Genomic DNA, 20,441 nt, shown 5'->3' with positions numbered 1-20,441 from the left:
GTTACTAGACTCTAGTATGGCTATAACAGTATTATATGAGTATAACTTTAAACTATTATTAACTATACTTAAGTTATACTATGAATGTGACATGTCATTTTATGTGTGACTATGTGACGTATCATGTCGTATGTCAACCTGAGTCTAAATCTACCTCCTAGAAAGAATCTAGATCTGATCTATTGATTTATACCTTCCTTTTACGTTTACTTTTTTTGCTATGTGACTAGTATGTGAATGTTTTTTTTTAAACTTTCAGGTTTGCCTTTTTTTAGTCAATTATAGTGACATTAGTCTATATTGACTATGTTATACACCCCTTTTTTGTTGAGAATTGACTGACTTTTTATAAGAGATTGCTGGAAACATAATGTCTCTGAACACAAAAATGTTGTTTCATCTCAAACAACTGCATTTGACATTTGGTTACAAAGTAGCACACAGATTCAGAGCTTTTCCACTGAGCTACTGTAAATTAAAACATTTAAGAATTCAGTTTTGCCATTCAGCATCATTGTCATCAGAACAATTAAAACTAGCTTTCCCTGAAAGCAGTGCTTGTAAGAAAAGATATGTCCTGGGAATTGAGACCAGCTGTGATGACACTGGAGCAGCCATTGTTGACAATCAAGGCAATGTATTGGGGGAAGCTTTATATTCACAGCTAGCAAAGCACAATGAGTAAGTTTTGTTTATTGTGGAACTCAGTTAATCCTTAAACAAAGTTACTCTTCTATCCTTTATAAGATTTTAGATTGAGATTGTTGTATTAGTCCACTATTATGGCATCTAGAACAGTCTATATAATTGTTATATTGATCCAAAATAGAAATATGATGGTTGCAGCTTTGCTATCTTTTTGAGTATCTTTTAGAACCAAATTTAAACACAAAGGAATGTATTGCTGCTCATCTATCCCAGTGAAGTTACAGCCCTTGGAACCTCTGGCCTGCCTCAGCACACTCCTCCGTTCAGATCTCTTTCAAGCCTTTCGTCTCCACGCCCCAAGCTGTTGTAGATCTGCCTCCACATCATCAATCTATCATATTCCTGGTCTGCCTTTGGGCTGCCTGTCTTTTGGTTTTTGCCAGTATACAATTTTCGCTCCTCTGTTCTCTGACTTTTTCAAGGTCTGTTCTCTTTATTTCCATCACTATAGGTGGGTTTTGGTACCATTGGTATATCTCATGGTTAGTGCATCTCCTCCCTCCAGTTTTCTCTTGTATAGCACATTGAAGCTGATCTACTGCTATATAATCAGAAATGACCAATCGCAGTCTGTTTCTTTTATGCACAGTGGGCATGTTGTCCAGCTTTTTTGCTTCTCTCTTAATGTAACAGTTTATTGTTTTATTTAGTAAAGATTGCTGAAATAATAAAAAAAAATATTTATCAATAAATGTGGGGAAATGTAGTTGAATGAATACATTTGTAAATAAAAAAAAAAAAAAAAAGCACAAATATTGCTACAGACATTATATATATATAGATTTAAAAAAGCATATATATATATATATATGCTTTTTTTGGCCTCCTTCAGTCGTAGAACGACTATGGTTCAACTCAAACACTTTTTCATATGTCTGTGGAGCTCTATTTTGGAGAGACACTCCCGTCCACATATATTGCAGGTCAAGGTGGCTTTTGCTTTGGTGGTAGAGGAGCTGGCCTTTTTCTGTGTGGCTGAGGCTATTGTTTTCTCGCTGTCTATAGCTTTCTTGGTCACCATCTCTCTCCAGCTAGTGCGGTCTAAGGCTATGTCTGTATGGATTTTAAAAAAGCATATATATATATTATATATATATATATATATTTATATTCCTTAATTTTTGTTGAGCCTTCTTACTAATGTTGTTTTAGATTTTAAGTTTAATGCCAGAGGGATTGTTAAAGTACAAAATTAAGAATGGAAAAAACCTGTTAAACATTGTTGTTGTTTTTTTTACCAACTTTAGAAATGAGAAAAAAACAACACATTATTTCACTGAATAGCTAGTAATATGGCTTACTTTTCAAATAGAACTGGAGGAATAATTCCAACAGTAGCTAAAGAACTTCATATACAGCATGTAGAGTCTGTTGTGCGGGATACTTTAAGTGCAGCACAGATGCAACTTCAGGTTAGATTTATCTTTAATATTCTTACTGACTATTAATTAATTATATATCAGTGATTCTCTGGCATTTTCCAATGCCCCTTTAGACAAAAATAAGAAATTATGTTAGTGCCGCCCTTAATATTGTAGGCTTTTCAGTGGGACCTGGAGATGTGCACAAGTTGTAAAAATGTTCCTACATTCTGAGCTGCAGAAATGAATTCCCCCTGGCAGTCACAGCGCACTATTTATCCTAGTTAAAAAAAAAAAAGCATGGGTCGAATTAAGTTTGAATGGTGGAGTGCACAGGCCAATGTAGAAATGCAAGGGACATTCAAGATACATATTGTGCACATATGCCTGTAATGAGTGTGATCATTATAGATCATTAAGATCCTCTTTAACCTAGGCCAATTGTTTTGAAGTAGGCCTGTTATTGCCATGCAAAAATCACCCACCAAACAATATTAAGGTTGCAGGAAATTAGACTGTTTTGATTTGTGCAACATTGGGGAAAATGTATACAAATGCTGTTGTTTTTTTTGTAAATAATTTTGTTTAGTCCATCTTGTTGCAGATGCCTCTTGCAGATAGAGGATCAAAGATTTTACTTTAAAAGTTGTTACAACATCTCCTACTTCAATTTTAAAAATATTTTAAACTTTGGTAAGAAGGAAGTTTTTACTTGATCAATATTGAAATATAGTTGTGTTTTTTTGGTCCATTATTGTTGTTGCTACAGTAGTTGCACTGAGGTGGTCAATTGTAGTCAAACTGAATTTCCATTTGATTGAACAAATACAAATTATCTTATCTTAAATAAAAATGTATTTCCTGACCTTGTCAGCATTTCCATTTTTTTTTCAAAGGTAACAAAAACAATTTTAATTTCAATACTATGTTTTAATTTATCTATAATAATTTGACATAGATCTGAAAAATCCCTAAAGTTAAGTGTCATCACTGTAAAAAAAAAAAGTTTTTTTTTTGTTAGGATTTAGATGCTGTGGCAGTGACTGTAAAACCTGGCCTTGTGATGTCCTTACGTGTGGGACTACAGCATGCTCAAAAGCTTGCACTTTCTGTTGGGTAAATAAATACAAATGTATTCTTGGCATGTTGATATTAACTCTTATGCTCAAATGAAAATGTCATTTTGACTGATAACACTAGCCACTTGTTGAAGCATTATATTTAAGAAAACCATTAAATGAAGGATTCAAATTGATAAAAAAGATTGTAAACATAAAAGCTAATAATTTAGCTATGAATTAGACATTAAAGTTGTAATAAAGACTAAAATAGTTAGACTTTGGACAAATTTTAGGCATAAAAAACAACTGCCTTCTGTTCCTCTACAGTCTACACCAATGTGACCGATTTTGTAAAGCACTTGATTACATTCAGACTTGAGCATAATGATGATACATACCTGTATATTTTACTTCACTGAAACTTTGTTAGAGTATCTAATCTGCTATTGTAACTAATAGATAGGTTGACTCTTTGATAAGTTTAAAATTCTATGCAATCCTATTGCAGGAAAAAAATTATTCAGATCTGTTTCTGACTTTAAATATTATTAACAAATTTTAAAGCATTTAATATTTAAATATTACTTATATTTAGTTTCTAAAACAATAATTATTGAAATTTCCAGGCAACAACTGATTCCAATTCATCACATGGAGGCCCATGCTCTCACTGCTAGAATGATTGATAAGTATGCTATTATATGATTGAGTTAGCTAAAAACATTAGTCTAAAGTTTAAAACAATTACATTGTAAAACTTACTGACATTTCTTTTTTAAAAAATACAATAATAATGAGAACTCAGAATGTTCTAGCCTTTAATATATAGGTTGTTTTTAATATTATACTCTTTTTCTTCATCACCATCATCTGTCCCTTGACTCTCGTTGTTTGGTGCTGTGACTTTTCACGTAGCCAAATCCCTACTTTTTTAATGGTCAGCACCTATCCTTAGCAGAATATCAAAAGAGAGGGTGGCCCATTCTTTCATGTTGTCCATCAAGGTTTTCTTTAGACAACCCTTTCTTGAAGGTTGACTTTTAATAGAAAGTCATGTCTTAAAATATGACTGAACCAGCTCAGCTTTCCTGTCTTCACAGAATTGAGGAGTTCCTCCTTTTGCCAGCCAGAGTGTTGACTTGTAAAAGAATGTTATTTTTGTGATGGATTTAGTAAACATGCCAGTGCTCTAGCCACTGCAAAAGCTGCTTGATTTTTGTATGTTGCTGCTCAATATGTATTTTTATTGATCATAATTCTTCTTCCAGAATTGATTTCCCTTTCATGGTACTCTTGGCTAGTGGAGGTCATTGTTTGTTGGCTGTAGCTAGAGACATTGATGATTTCTTGTTGCTTGGATCTTCTCAAGACTCTGCTCCTGGGGAAGCATTTGACAAAGTAATGTTATATTCAATACACATGTAATTTAACATTGAAATGAAGTATAAGTAAAGACAAAGTCACATTTCTGTTACCTTTTAAGTATTTCTTTCTTCTAAATAAGTTCTTCTTAGAAGATGATTAAAGACAATATTAGAAACTTAACTCTTTTACTCCGAAATTATTTTCCACATTTGAAATTTAAGTTTTGGCCCTTTTGAAGTGTGAAAAATGCTTCAATTAAACTTTTTGTTTGTTATTAGAAAATTATATATTTCATATTGAATTAAAGGAAATGCATGCCCTTTTTATATAACACAAATTAATATTAGTAAAAAAAAAATATTTTAATATATATTTTCGAAAATTAAAATTGACTATGGAAAAGTCTCTAGGATCTAGATCTAGACTACATCTAGAAAACATTTCATGGTCCGAATTGAACATAAAAATGTTTATCATATTTATCTTAATTGTCCCAAAACTTTATATATATATATATAACACGTTTAAAACATGTAAAATGGAAATCTTGAGCTAATTATCCATGTCAATAAAAATGAAAACTAACTAACTGTGGATAAGTCAACAGCTCCAGCTCTAGGAAATATATTCTGATCCCAATTAATAAAAAATATTTTTTTTTACATTATTTATTCATAATTTCACAGAACTTTATATAGAACACATTTAAAAACACATATCTTATATAATACAGACGTTACTTCAAAAAAGAAGATGATTACGTCCTACGCGTCATGCATTTAGTCATGCATATTAACCAATGACTTAAATTCTGCCAAGTCACTGGTTTTCCTGGCTAGCTCAGGCAACCCATTCCATGCTCTAATAGCACTAGGGAAGAAGGAGTATTTGTACAAATTTGTCCTAGCATATGGGACGAGGAATGTGCCTTTATCTTTGTGTCTTTCAGAGTATTTTATTAAATTTTGTTTTTGTATTTGAAGATTATGGTTCAGTGTTTTATGTATTATTGCTACTTTACTTTTGAGCCTTCTGTCCTGAAGGCTTTCTAAATTTAGTGATTTTATTAAAGGTGTTACTCTAGTCAAATGTGAATATTTGTTTGTTATGAATCGCACTGCTCTATTTTGTGTCTGTTCTAGTTTCTTAATGTTTTCTTGAGGGGTCCCAAACAGAGGATGCATATTCTATTATTGGCCTAACCAAGGTTAAATAACATTTTAGTTTTATTTTCTTATTTGATTTATAGAAATTTCTTTTAATAAATCCTAATGCTTTGATTTTTTTGTAGTTTCATCAATATGTGGATTCCATGACAGTTTTTCATTTATTTTAACACCTAGGTATTTTGCGTTTTTAGTCTGTGTTACTGGTTTGCCATGAATAAGATAAGTGGAATTAATTTGTTTTAGTTTTTTTGTTACTCTTAACAACTGACATTTTTCTGGGTGGAAAGACATGCTCCAATTTGATTCCCATTTCTGTAATTCATCTAATTCTCTTTGTAAAATATCTGTGTTGTTTTTATGGTTCTATATATTATGCAATCGTCTGCAAATAATCTGACTTTTGTTCCTGAAGTAATGCAATTTGGTAAATCATTTATGTAAATTAAAAATAGTAGTGGACCCAAGACTGTTCCTTGAGGTACACCTGAGTTTACTGTTATCGGTGTTGATTTAGAATCATTTATTATTACAGTTTGTAATGATTGCCTTGAGCTTGTTACCCAACACCGCCACAATGTGGAAATCAATCTAAAGAAAATAAAACTTTTTTAAGCCTCCACGCTTTAATCTGTCTTGGTAAAAACATGTTTAAAGAAGGAAATTCCATATGTTTCGCAAAGGGAAACTATTCAAGATAAAGTTTTAAGCAACTAAGTACATATACCGTAAGGAAAAAAACAACAACTAAAAAATAGCTTTCAAAGCACTTTACCAGTGTTGGTCCACACAATACGGCTAGGTCAAATCAACACTGGGAACATCATTACAGAGACAACAAATTCTATATGAGCTTGTCTTTTATATTATAAACTGATTTGCTATGAAAATTCTATTACTTATTCTGCCTTTCATATTATTTGGTTTGCATTGCTAGCCCCTGGTCTTGGAAATGAAAAGGAGTAGAATACCAAAGGCTAGGTAAATTGTTTGAAAATACATTCTTCTCCAAAGAAACATATGGTACACAGATGTCTGTTCTGGCTTAACTAAAAATATTTATGGCACTGTCTGATGACTAAGCCATTTACTTGACTAAATATAACTCATGATTAAAAATAGTTGACCTTTGCAATACATGCCAGCATTTTCATGGACAATCTAAAAGTGGATTTCTAATTTTAAATTTCATTGCTTTGAGTTTCAGACTGCCAGAGAGCTCAATTTGTTTACATTGTCTGACTTTAATGGCTTGTCAGGAGGGGCAGCCATTGAGAAGCTCGCTAAGGAGGGAAATCCTTCAGCATTCCCTCTTGTACATATCATGCCATCACGGGCCACTTGTCATTTCTCTTTCTCTGGTCTCAAGACATCAGCCAGAAATTTGATAAAAAAAGAATATCAAAGGCTAGGTAAACTATTTGAGATTGCATTCCCTCCCCTAGAATTGTGCACAGATGTCTATTCTGGCTTTAAATATATTTGTGACACAGATTGGCTAAACCAGTTACTTAATTAAAACTTTGGAGAAAAATATAAAATAAGACATTGGATATAATCAAGAACAATTTATATTGTAAAGAAAAAAATAATGTGACCAAAAAGTATTTTAAAAAAATAAATAAATAAATGTCTCTAGTTACTGACACATCTATAATTTAATTAATTAACATTTTTGTTAATGTGTCATGGTTTTAGAATTTGAAACAAAGTTTTTTACTTATTAAACCTTGGATATATTTAGTTAGCTTTATCAGTTGTTGGAAATGTAATTTAGTAATGTATGACTGGACTTTGTGTAAAATGTTTACCATTGTTTTAAGATAAATATAACAGCCAAAACAGTCAATTTGAATGAATTTTTAATTGATCAATTCTTAAATTAATTATGTGCACTGTTTATTGTACTGTCAATCTAGGCACACCAACAAGTGAGCTCCTCCCTAATGCTGCAGACATCTGTGCTTGGTTTCAGTATAACCTTATGTATCACATTGGGAGAAAACTTCAAAGAGGTTTTATCTTTGCAGAAATGAAGAATCTCTTGTCCACAAATAAAACACTGGTATTGAATAAGTTATTTCTTTATAAATGCATTTATATTTAATTTACCATTTCTTTCAGATGAAAATACTTCAAACCAAAAATTTGTTAAATAGTTAAAGAATGCACCTATTATTGGGTTAATTAAACAGATAACGCAATTATCATTCTGTTAATAATATTTTCTCGGTTCAAGGGTACGTCTGCTGCCACTTAAGAAATATGGTAAGAAAAACCCAGCTCTCAGCCTGCTTTTAATCACAAATTTGTCAATGTAAAGTGAAAGCTAGTTAGCATTGAAATTAAACATCTGACAGTTTGGAAAAGTTGACTACACTAAATCTGCAGTTCAAGTCAATAGTATAAGTAATTCAGCTATTAACTGGGAAATAAATATTTTACTATTTTATATGTATTCAATAGTTAATTTAGTTTAGTGAGATTTTTTATGTTTTTATTTATTCAAATTAGGTGTGATAGAGGATTATAATGAAATAAGCTAATGAATATCTTTCAGTTATATATTGCTTTACTACTTTACATTCTATTTTGTAATTATAACCAGGTTGTTTCTGGAGGGGTTGCAAGTAATGCATACATCAGGGCTAACCTCATTCATGTTGCTTCCTTGTATGGCTATAAGGTAGTCTGTCCTCCAACCAAACTGTGCACTGACAATGGCATTATGATAGCTTGGTGAGTAATGTCCGTATAGCCCAGTAGGCATTCTTCTTTTTTTTTATTTATGTACCATTTTATATCATGTTATGCAGGTCTAATACTATCAAGCTGCTATGTATTTTTCATAGTGTTATAATTATTAGCCTCTACTTAGGTCTATTTTATTGGTGTAATTTAACAACTGGAATTTCAAGTATTTAAACTCATGCTGATACATCTTTTTTGAACTAAGACTTCATGCAAATCAAGGCACTTTCTGTAGCTTCTCTCCCTTGGCTTCCTATTAGTGCAAACATGAGTGAATTAAAGTTGCAACTTTTTCCCTTCAGTACATCTTCATTGATGTAATGCTTGTGTACCTTTCAAGCTGATTACACCATATGTTCATTGAAGATCCCAGTGCTCCATGGACATCTCTTCTTATTGTGTCACACTTTCCCTAGGGTCTTGTCAGTCCACTCTAGTTTGGAACTATTTCCATGCTTTACAACATTCAAGCTTTAAAACCTATACCCTGCTTTCAAATGATTAGTTTGCCTTTTTAGCCTTCTTTGAAATCTGTTATATTCTCAAATTGCCTTCAGCCAACATTATGTTTGGTAAAAGTTGTTATTATTATTATTAACTATTATTATGTGTGAGAAATTCCTCTTTGAGATTCTAATTATTTATTTGATTACTTGGCATGTCTGGATAGCATTGTATCAACTGGATTAGTGACAAAGAACAAAAAAAAATTTTGACAATTAATCTATGTGTCCCTATACAAATCCATATCTACTAGGTAGTAGACAATCCTTTTATGCATCTCTTATACTTGTGTGTTATTTAGGAAGCAGCTAATTTTATTAGAACAGATACCACCAATTTTAGTGCTCGTGTTCATTTATAGTCATAAAACTATGCTCTGTAGGAGAATTGTGGAAGTAGGATATACAGAATGTATTGCTATTTGACACCAGCTCTTGGTGTGGTACCTATCCCAACTGGAAAATGAGGTGTATCAAAGGTTCTCTCTGAAAGTGCATTGAGAATATGTCCCAGCATCTGAATTTCAAAAGGGACAGAACTCTTGCATAGACTGCAGTTCATACTTAGGATACCCAAAAAAAATGTGCTTAGAAAGAAGGCTCACATGATTAACAAAGAATTTACACCAACCACTCTATGTTGTTGAAACTGTGCCTTTTGTAGCTGCACAAAATACTACCCTCATTTAAATCTTTGGACACATAGACAGTCTCCTGCTATTCTATACCAAAAAAATAACTTTAAAAGTTTAGAATGATCCTAAATAATTTACAATTTCTTTGAAGGCACAAGTGTAAATCATCAGATATAACATTTACAATTGGTTAAGCAAATTTAAAACTATAGCGTATTAATCTTTTAGTCAGCTACACACTCTCCATAAAAACACCAGAAGTTAAAATACCATTAGTGGTTTTATATATAATGAATTGCTTTTAGTATTTCAACATCTTTTATTTCCTTGGACATTGACACTAGTAGTAACACTTGTTTTGAATTTTTATTTTCTAGATCTTACTTACTGAAATGTTTTTAAGTTCTTTTAATAAATATTTACATTTAGCTGAGTAAAATGGCTGTCATTTAAAGAAGTAATTGATTCTTATCTTCTAGCATTTTTTTTCATTTACCATTTCTACCTTTTTTTAAAAAAAATCCTCTCTGTTTTGTTTACATTTTGAATGACGCTATTCAGCTATCATCTTTCAATGGACAGCACTCATTAAATTTTGGTTCTAGCTAAAGTGTATATGCATATGAAAACAGCTGTAGAGAAAGTAACTAGAGTGAGGGGACCGGCTATGGGAATGCTAGGTCAAGCAGCAGTGATGTTACGTTGTGCTATCAAGCTATAGATATCACCTGACATATATAAATGGCTTACAATCTTTACACAGAAGTTTTGTTTATTTTAGGAAGATATGCTATCTGTGGAAGGAGAGGGTGAGAAAGAGTAAAAAAATAAACAACTAGATAAATAAAACACCTACATGCCATAATCAACTTGATCCTTGAATAGTTTAGTTCCTCGTGTCCTTTCAGAAAAAGTAGGTGAAGGATAGAATGGAGAGAGAGAAAAAAGGGCCAACGGCCAATGTGCTTTTTAGTTTTACATGTCATTAAGCAAGTCCACTAGCATACGTAGATTAGGAACACTATGACATGGGTCAGTAAGATCCGAGTCAGCTTGACATTTCCCTAGATGATGTCTTTTGTTCTTCAGATACGTGACCGAAAACTACGAAACCTGACGTCTGATTGACATGCACAAAAAATTTTACTGATGAAGTGTTTAAAATGAGCTTATCTTTTGTTGTAGGGTAATCAAATTAATCATCGCTGCATTTTTCTAACATGATTTATGATCCAGTCCTTGACATGAGGGTTCTACAAAAAATAAACAATGTTATTTAATTCAAACGCATTAGAAAAAGGTCATTTACCTTTGCACTTTATGCCAGAAAATCAAAACATAACATCAACTTACCACTCTTGTAGGGAATAAAAAAGAAATCAACACATTTAATTATCAATCAGATAATTTTAGTTATACATTTTTTTTATTTGTGTGGTTCTCGTATTTAAATCATTTTGTAAAATTTGTATCTTCTGCGTTGTAAAAAGCATTTTTTAAAAATGTTTATAGGCCAAGTACACTTTTTTATCTATGTCAGATAAGGGGTTTATATATAATATGATTTGAAAACAGCTTTTCATGTACTACAAATTTTTGAAAACAAATTACTGGTCCAGGCTGACTGTAAACAAATAATTAGTCTTAGAGGTAAAGATCAACTCAGTTGCCATTTTGCTGGCAGCTGTTGGCCTTTGAAAGAGACAGTTGGAGAGCTCTCACAAAGGTCATGGGACACACATTTGAGGCCCAAAGAAAAGCTCTTGCCGAAGACATGCGCAGAAGAGGAAAAGAAAACTTAGACTCTCATCAGACAAAGACTTAGTCTGCATGATGCAACAAAACATGCAGGTAGCAACTAGGTTTGCAGTCATGTGATACATTGCATCATCCTTAATCTTTGGAATTAAAGACAATGTTATTTTTAATCGTAGCTTTGTCATTATTGTATTTTTAAAAAAGTATTAAAAAGAAAATTTTTGTCACAGGAATGGCATGGAAAAACTTCTTAGTGGACGCAATTACTTTCATGATGCAAATACTTTGGACGTATCAGCCAGGTAATAAGAATGTCATTTTGATCATTATAAGCTATAAATAGATAAATAAAACACCTACATGCCATAATCAACTTGATCCTTGAATAGTTTAGCTATAAAAAAAATTAAAATATCTAACCATTATGGTTCTGGTCTCAACAACACTGCAAAAGACAATGATAATTACAGTCCTAGAAATTATTTTTCAAAGGGTTGTTTCTGTAGTAATTGTTTGTAAATTTGCATATCTTTGTTTTTAATGTTAAAAATTGTGAATCCTATTTACTGAAAACAAAAATGAGGTGCGGTGGCTGAACGGTAAAGTGCTTTGCTTCCAAACCAGGGGTCCTGGGTTTGAATCCTGTTGAAGACTGATTTTTAATTTCTGGACTTTGGGGGCGCTTTTGAGGCCACCCAGCTGTAATGATACCTGACATTAGTTGGAGAAAAGTAAAGGCGGTTTGTCATTGTGCTGGCCACATGACACCCTCGTTAACCTTGGGCCATAGAAACAGATGACCTTTACATCATCTTCCCCATAGACCACAAGGTCTGAAAAAGGAACTTTACTTACTTTTACTTACTTAACTTATTGAAAAAATGTGTAAGAGTTAAGAAGAAACACTATGTATAGTTTAAATAATTGGCTATACTATCTTTTCTACATGCAAAAGCTCAATTAATATACATGGTCTATCATAGTGTCACAAAGAAATCTCCCACAAAGTGACAGTAATGTATCAAACTCAAAAATGGATTATCCATTCAGCATCAGATAGTCTGTTAATCTGACATGAAAATCAAAGTACTTCTGGCATAACTGTCATGAACTCATGCCACTTATCTTTAATTTCTTTGACCTCATTGCCATTGAAGTCTTTACTACAAGATTACACAATCATAATTTCAGATTGTTATGTATTAAAAAAAAAAAGTTTGTTTCAAATTAACCCATAAGAGAATGATTTACCATATAGTAGAAACATGTTGACAGGTATTATTCCTTATCTTAAAAACAATCTATATGAGTTTAAATCTTGAAAATTACATATACTTATATATTTTTTAGGAAACAATTGTAAGATTACTGTTGCTTTGTATTTTTAAATCTTATAATTAAAACAATTTGTTTTGTTTCCCTGCCTCACACAGGTGTCCTCTGGGAACTGACATATCTTCAGATGTCGGTAATTGTTTAATTAAACTTCCAAAGCTGCATTTAAAACAATCATAAAATACAAAATACACAAGTGTAGCTTCATAGTCTGCTGTAAATATTTAAGGCATTTAAAAAATAAATGAAATCACGAAGTATTACTGGAGAGGAGTATTATCCCTTGATTTAATTTTGTCTTGTGAAGTCTGCATTTAAATATAAATATTTCAACTAATTTAATAAGTATTATTGTTTATATTTCATTTAACATATGAATTACCTCTACTTGTAGTTGTGAAGTGTACTTGCAAATTGTATAAAATGTCTCTTGACTCATTAAAGATATTGAATAAGTAAGAGTTAATTTTGAATGATGAGATTAGATTGTATAAAATGTAATTTTTGTTTTGATGCCAATATTTCACATCTGCTGGGAAATACTCAGAACTGGATTGGAAAATGTTAACATTACATTAACAACCAACGGATTGTTTAACAAAATACTTCATTTCTCTGTGGAGGTTTATACTATAAAATTTACTCCTCAATATTCTAGAATATATCAAGTGCTGATGGAGAACTTTACATTAGTTGGGGAAAAGCAACACCATTTGAGTCCTGTTATATATGTTTTCTGAGTTTCTGGTCATATCATCCTAGTCCAAACCTCCTGCAGGGTGGGCAGGGGATGGAAGAGGGTAGGGTTCAAACTATTGTCACAACAATCTGAAGTAAATACCACAAGTCCAAAATCACATATCAAGACCATGACAGCTCTTACTTAAGATGTTAGCAGTGGAACATCCCTGTGTACATTTCTCACCTATGAACATCTAGATCTTAAATGAACTTTGGCATCTTAATATTTGTATATAAATAGAAACTGGAAACAATATTATAAAAAAATAACTCAGTGGCTGTTATGCTTAGATTAATTATCAATTTATTTTATTTTAGAAAGAGCCAACCAATGTTATAAACAATTAAATAATAACAAAGCTTACAAAAAAATCTAAGCAAAAAAATAATGTAATCATTTTTGCATTCACATGAATTAATCATTCTACTTCACAACAAAATTGATTTATAACTAGTTCAAAATATCCAAAACCACTAAATGAGATGGATACACACAAATGTCAAGCCTTTATAAAAGGTGTTAGGGCATCTATGTTGATCAAACACTTCCTTATTAAAGGGCGTCATAATCATAATTGCAGTATGGATTAGTGTAATGAATAATACTTTAGAACATTATCCAAACTGTAATCTACATTCAAGCAAGCGGCACTTCTATTTCTAAGCACACTCCCCCATAATTGTATTCTCCATGAGTTGCCTGGAAAAAGAAGTAGACTAAACAAATGAACCATTGAAAAAACAAAACATTCAAACAAAATTATAAAAATAGGGTCAGGTCAGGTCATAAAACAATTCTGAGAAATTGTATAGATTTTGAGTATTAGTAAAAATGAATGATTATGCATTTTCTATGGACAGTAGTAAAAGTTGACATTAAAGCTTGGAGGGGAAATGTGAGTGTAGTACTTGAGCAAAATAGTTCTGCTCATAGTCACTACAATTATACATTTATAACAGAATTCTAGAACCTATAAACTTTTTGTTTTGTTTACTAAAGAAATCAAGTCAGCAAGTTGGATGCCAGCCTTACATAATTAGAGGCCCAAGGCGATGTGAATTTGGTGGCCCCAAATGAATTAGAAAAATAAAAACTAAACTCGAAAAAATAAAATAACGCAATTCATTTAAAACCTAATGTAGTACAGCAAAAAAAAAAAAAAAAATGGGCACAAGTTACGCTATTTCTGTCTAAAAAACTGAGCCCTGTGTGAGGCCTAGTTTACCTCTACCTAAGACCCGCCCTGCAATATGAATATTTAAAGTCTTAAAAGTAAACTGACTTGCCATTGTTTGTAGACTTGAGCAGAATTCTCTGAAAACTATGAATTAAACAGCAGGACTCATTCAATTCAATTCTCCCTGTTTACATCCTTGACATGCCCTATCGTAGTCTAATGTTCAGTAAATTAGAGAAATGTAACTCTAGCCACAAAATCTATTTAGAAATTTCACCAGACAATATAAATGCATGTTTAGCACTTCAAAGCCTATATATGTAGACCTATTTGTACAGTCACGTGGACATTATTTCCCTTTTAATATTACTTCTATTGTTTGAGTGGGGCTAGATGTCAGCTTTTCTTTTTTTACCTCACTACCCCGTGAAAAAAAAAAACGTATTAGGGTCACCCTGAATTTGTCATAATATTACAGGCCGGACTTCCAGGCCCTACCACCTCAGACAGCCACGACCCTGATAAAACATGTCTGTCACATTTTTATAACCGCTACCTAGCCCGCAGACGACAATAAACTTAATGCGCTTAACTAGGCGAAGGTCAAGGGCGTTTGATAATGATTAGACAATACACAGAATGCAAATACACTAACCTAACATTACCTATTAATAGATCTATATAGCCTTAGTGACATTGTGTTCGTTTGAAAACTTTCCCACCTCATAAAATAAATACATTTCAATACATTTTTAAAAAAGGAATTGTGTATGCTACTTAAATGAGCGAATAAAATTAATTTATGAATAAATAATAAAGATTATTATTATTTAGTTTTTCGATAGCAATAGGTAAAACTATTGTACACATTAATTAAAGCACATATTTTATAAGTGTAATTTTTTTAAAGTCATTCCTGCAACACCATAATTTTTGCTAGTAAAGTTAACATTTATAAGTTCATTAAAAAACTAGGGTTGGATTATTCGCAGGGAAATAAAATTAACTTTAGCGCCAATCCCTTTTCTATATAATGTTTTAAAATAACCAAAATAAATAAATAGGCTATGGCAGATAAAAATAATTATATGCTATTCACCATTCAACCTGTAGATCTACTTCAGTTATAGTTTAAATTATAATCAGAAAACGCAAGCTATAATGTAGCCCACTGTTTATTTTAGTTATAAAGGCTTAAAGCAATGGACAGTAGGCAATTACCAATACGCCGCCATAACAAGGAATCAAAATCTATTTACACATTACACATATTAACAGCTGAATAGTTTACACATAAAAACATCTTTCTATCTGATCAAGTTACAAAATAAACATTTAGGTATCAAATTTCATAGCGAGACTTAGGGACTCGGAAAAGTCAATATTAATGATTTAAAAAAAAATAAATTTGCAAGCAACGTAAAACATATTAAAGCAAGACATGTAAAATTAATCGTAATTATTAGCACAGATCTTGTAATAGAACTACCAATATTACATTCAAAACATGCTGTATTTAAAAAAAAAAATAACATCGAATTGCATTGAGTAGACTTTGAAAGAGCACTATATTGCAGTTACATAAGCACACTGTTCAGATTTTGTTGTAACCTTCTGAATACATTTCTAGTTTTATCATTTAAGAGCCCATCCTTTTAAGCTGAAATCTCTTTTCCAATTTCTGGCAAAAGATCGACATGTTCATTAAACCCTCATTATTCCACAGTTCAAACTAGATACTGAGACGTATGAAAATTCATGCAAACACTACAAAAAAGTTGTTTTTTTTTTTTAAAGTACCACTGCTATGCTGAGTTATATACTGAAATGGCAGATAGACTTTCAAAATAAAATATAAAGGACAAATGTTAATTTGATGATCATTATTTGTGTCAACTTCTATGAGCTATTGAGCCGCTTTATTCAGGTACACTGAGTTTATCATTTTGTCAGGACATGTAGAGCTATCTAAACATGTTTATTTATATTCCGAGGTTTCAGATCAAGCTTTATTGTTTCCAATGCAGAGGCAGCCATAGCGAATGTCCAACTCTAACCCAAAATATCATGCTAAAAGTCTTTACGATAATTGTTTTAGATGCCAAAAAAAGCTTCAGAAATAATGCCTAAAAAGGTGTATGTTACGTCGACAAAAAACTCAGTCTCTAGCGTATTGGTAGGGAACATTAAATATGTGGCATTTTTGGTTGGACGAGGGGATGACGATAAGTCTCCATGTCGCGTGGTCCCTGGCAGACGAGGTTGCCCCAATAGCCACCCCCAAAGGCCGCCTCTGTCCAATGACTCGCATTGAATTTCCTAATAATAAAGAATGGATCTGAATGTAAGCCCATTTTTAATTTCCTAAGATATAGGCCTACAAGTATGCCAAGATACGCAGTTTAGAAAAACATATTGTCCAAAAACCAAATCTTTATTCCCACTACAGATCTCCATTGATTAGTTTTTGTTTCGAAACAAACACAAATGGTCTTAAATCAGCTCTGAAAACAAACCGACCAGTCTTTCACAGCCACAGTCGAAACGAACAATGAAATGAATAGTGGAACGATTTCTTGTGACACTAGAACAGCAAGTGAAACGTGAGGAAAGGCTCTGGTAATGAACACGTGAATATGGAACAATTGTTAGCTGCACAACCGTCACAAAGCGTAGGAATATGAATATTGCATGATGGGACTTGATAAACACCTTACTTATGTATAATATTTCACGCAGCTGTGTTGGCAGATCACAGTTTGAAAATACAAGGCAAAAGTTGTATTACGGTACTTGAAGATGCGTTCGACGATCTCTATGGTGGTACGCAAATAGAATTAATACTAATAGCGTGGTATAGAGCACCGAGGACACATATTTTAAATAGCGTTCCGCCAACTGACATTAATAATTTATAATAAGTAGTTAGGCAGTATAACAGTTTTGAGAATGGCTGGTTTATTGTATTTAACAACACACACGTATTTAAAAAAAAAGGACAAAGCAATGAATATGAATCATGTGATTAGAGCAATAGAAAAATAAAAAGAAATATCTGTCTAGAGGAGACTTTGTCTTCTAGTAGAGCTTCACGCAAAAGATAGTATAAAAACTGGAACATCATGTTTGAAATGAGCATGTACATGCAGAAGGAAATCACATCAAATAAACCGTGCCATTTTACAGTCTTGGTTTGATGAACATGACATGGTGACCAAAACATTACATGGAAGTAAAAACGGAAATGAAACGATTGCCGTTATTATTTCTTGTAGTTACTCTAGAAAAAAAAAAATCAGAATTAGGCCTACAAATGATTTAATATTGCGTCCAATGTTGAGCATTATTTTGGATTGCAATGAGCACTCCCAAAAGAAAAAAGAACAAGACAAATTAATCATTCTGCAGCTCGAAGTGAAATGGTTCCGATATTAAGTACAACATTTGTTAGGCCTTGACGTTTTCAGTTGATCATTTGTTTCCACAAAATGAACATGTATAGTAAACAAACATGAATAACAAAACAAAGTATACAATACACATTTTAAGTCGAGAATTATGAAAGACTTTCGATGCAAACTAGGACTACTATAAGATGACTTTTTTTTTTCTTTTTTCTTTTTTTTTTTACATTCATCAATTGTAAGTTAACATTTTGTGTAACAAGATTACATAACTAGTTTGAGTATAGCAGTTTAAAATAGAATAAAAAAACAAAGTATTTTAATTCATAGGTAAGTCGCATTTGCTCTATTGATGGGCTTATGGCTGGTTATGTAAGATGTTTATTATATGGTGAAGTGTCAATGATCCATAAATTTAGGTGCACAATAATAGCATCAATGTTAAGCATAATATAAGTTATTAAAATACATTTTAAAAACTCACCCCCCCCCCAAACCAAAAAAATTATAATGAATAATGCCTAAAAGAACTCTTAATCCTTAGGCCTCATAAATATTACGTTGCATTTAGCAGGCTCATTGTGTTTTTGATATGATAAAATTATACCAAGATAATAAAATAAAACAAAACAAAAAATACACCTTAAAAATGAACACATTTGATAAAAAGGCCAGTATAGGTAGCATCATTTTATGAAAAAAAAAATAATGCTTTTAAAAATAACAAAATGAAAACAAACAAAATTGAACTAAGGTATTGGCAATGGCATGTACTACATGAATATTAGAACGTGAAGTTGCTATAAATAAGTTTACTCCAATGGTGTTCTTGTTCGTGTGCGTTCCAGATTTTGTGTAATGTATAACTAATGCTTACCACCACATGTATCCAAGTCTCATACATTCAAGTCTTGATTCACTTCAACTCATCCAGACCCACACAGGGAAGACAATTACGTACATCCACACTTCTCTACTTTCATATTTTGCAAAATCTGATACAAAATATTGTGGTTCTCATCAAAGTAGAGCAACGGTAGTGCAGACATCTTTATCGGAGAACAACAGGAGCCTGCAGAACCGGGTAGCTGTTGATTGACCCAGCTGTAAGGTGTGTTGTCTTGCATGGTCATTCGACATTCGCCAGAGCAGTAGTCTGCCTTGACATGTGTTGGAGCAATAATCCATTCCCACCCAAAATCTATAAAGCTGACATAAAGAGGGTATCGACAACATCTGTTTTCGGTAGTGTTGCCCGAACAGACAAGGGAGTCGCTACGCTTGTGGCGGCTGTTAGATCTCACTTCCTGAATCTTTATATCTAACCAAGGCTCCTAAAAATAAATAAAAGAAAACATCATAGTTAAAAGTATGAAAATAAAATCTAAAAACAAATGTAGGAATAGCGTCACACATGAAGTTAAACATGCAATTTAAAGTGGATAAAAACATACTACCTACTAGTACGAATACATTTTATATAGCGCTAATAACAATGTTGGCTCAAGGCGCCATGAAATCATAACAAACAGGAGAGTTAACATGACAAATTAATCTAATAAAAAAGTTTTGGATAGACCTCGATGATCTTCTTGAACGTAGTGCTATTTTCCTTATTGCGTATAAACATGAACAGTATCGATGCCACAGAAAAAAAGGTCCCAATTTCGATGAGCGGGACATTTAGTCCGCATGCCAGACATTCGCCTTCCCAAACGAGTTCTGTACGGGGAGCTGTGTGCAGAAAGGCGCTCCAAGGGGGGTTAATACAAGCGCTATAAAGTCATCCTTAAGAGCTCCTTCAAGGAGTGTGATATTGCTCTCGATCGCTCCTCATGGCGTGAAGCTGTGAGTGTCGGAGTCACGAGATACGAAGCAAGGAGAGTGGCCAGCATGAAAGAGCGCCGAACCAACAAAAAACTGAGAGAAGAAGCAGGCCTATCTGTAACTGACCAAATATACCCATGCCAGGTATGCGGTCGGCTTTTTTAAAGCGAGGATTGGACTTAATAGTAATCTTCGAGTTCATAGATCACTACTATATGTTATAATAGGTTACTAAGACACTATAGTATTTAGGGTCTTTCAAGCAATCGTGAAATTCTAACAGTTTGTAATTTAATAAACATGGGACTGCAGAGGAAACTTATAGCAGTGTTAGTCAAACTTTTACCGGTGGAGCCCCCAAAATAATAAAATTTTTGTTCTCACTCTCCTTACCCAGCTGGGTCCCAGGAGGAGTGCCGTAGTCCATCAGAATGTAAGGAAAAAGAAATGAAACTTAAAGACATAATACGATTTTATATAAATATATATATATGGAACTGAGAGAGAGAAAATATTTATACTATGTTTAAAATCTAATAATGTTTATTGAAGATAGCCTGTTAGTCTTTTTGTGTTTTTCAAAAATAGAGTTTCCTAGATAATTATTAAGCGTTTTGTATACTGTAAAAAAAAAAATCTTTCTTGAGA

The 20,441-nt window shown here is 32.5% G+C and overlaps 2 protein-coding genes across 3 annotated transcripts in view; one reads left to right on the top strand and one right to left on the bottom strand.

The window, feature by feature from the left end:
- Positions 1 to 259: 259 nt before the first annotated feature.
- LOC106056633 (tRNA N6-adenosine threonylcarbamoyltransferase, mitochondrial-like) lies at positions 260 to 13,098 on the top strand. The gene is made up of 10 exons (XM_013213445.2): positions 260 to 681; positions 2,021 to 2,120; positions 3,091 to 3,185; positions 3,757 to 3,819; positions 4,399 to 4,528; positions 6,869 to 7,073; positions 7,581 to 7,726; positions 8,270 to 8,400; positions 11,539 to 11,610; positions 12,742 to 13,098. The coding sequence occupies exons 1-10, from the start codon at positions 371 to 373 to the stop codon at positions 12,821 to 12,823; spliced, it is 1,335 nt and encodes a 444-aa protein (XP_013068899.2). The 5' UTR covers positions 260 to 370; the 3' UTR covers positions 12,824 to 13,098.
- A 573-nt stretch (positions 13,099 to 13,671) lies between these two features.
- The window catches only part of LOC106056628 (growth/differentiation factor 8-like), a 36,484-nt gene continuing 29,714 nt past the window's right edge, over positions 13,672 to 20,441 (bottom strand). For both annotated transcript variants that reach the window (XM_056019054.1, XM_056019046.1), the window contains one exon: positions 13,672 to 19,300. In XM_056019054.1, coding sequence (XP_055875029.1) covers positions 18,920 to 19,300 — 381 coding nt within the window. In that variant the 3' untranslated portion in view covers positions 13,672 to 18,919. The remainder of the gene's footprint in view (positions 19,301 to 20,441) is intronic.

Source organism: Biomphalaria glabrata, chromosome 1 (assembly GCF_947242115.1).
Source record: "Biomphalaria glabrata chromosome 1, xgBioGlab47.1, whole genome shotgun sequence".
Classification (NCBI taxonomy): Eukaryota; Metazoa; Mollusca; class Gastropoda; family Planorbidae; genus Biomphalaria; species Biomphalaria glabrata.
This window is presented reverse-complemented; position numbering and strand designations above follow the sequence as displayed.

Excerpts from the sequence above, each read along its gene's own strand:
- LOC106056633 (XM_013213445.2), top strand. The coding sequence starts at position 371 with ATGTCTCTGAACACAAAAATGTTGTTTCATCTCAAACAACTGCATTTG. Across the intron at positions 7,074-7,580 it reads AAAAGAATATCAAAGGCTAG|GCACACCAACAAGTGAGCTC; the intron begins GTAAACTATTTG and ends CTGTCAATCTAG. Across the intron at positions 7,727-8,269 it reads TGTCCACAAATAAAACACTG|GTTGTTTCTGGAGGGGTTGC; the intron begins GTATTGAATAAG and ends AATTATAACCAG.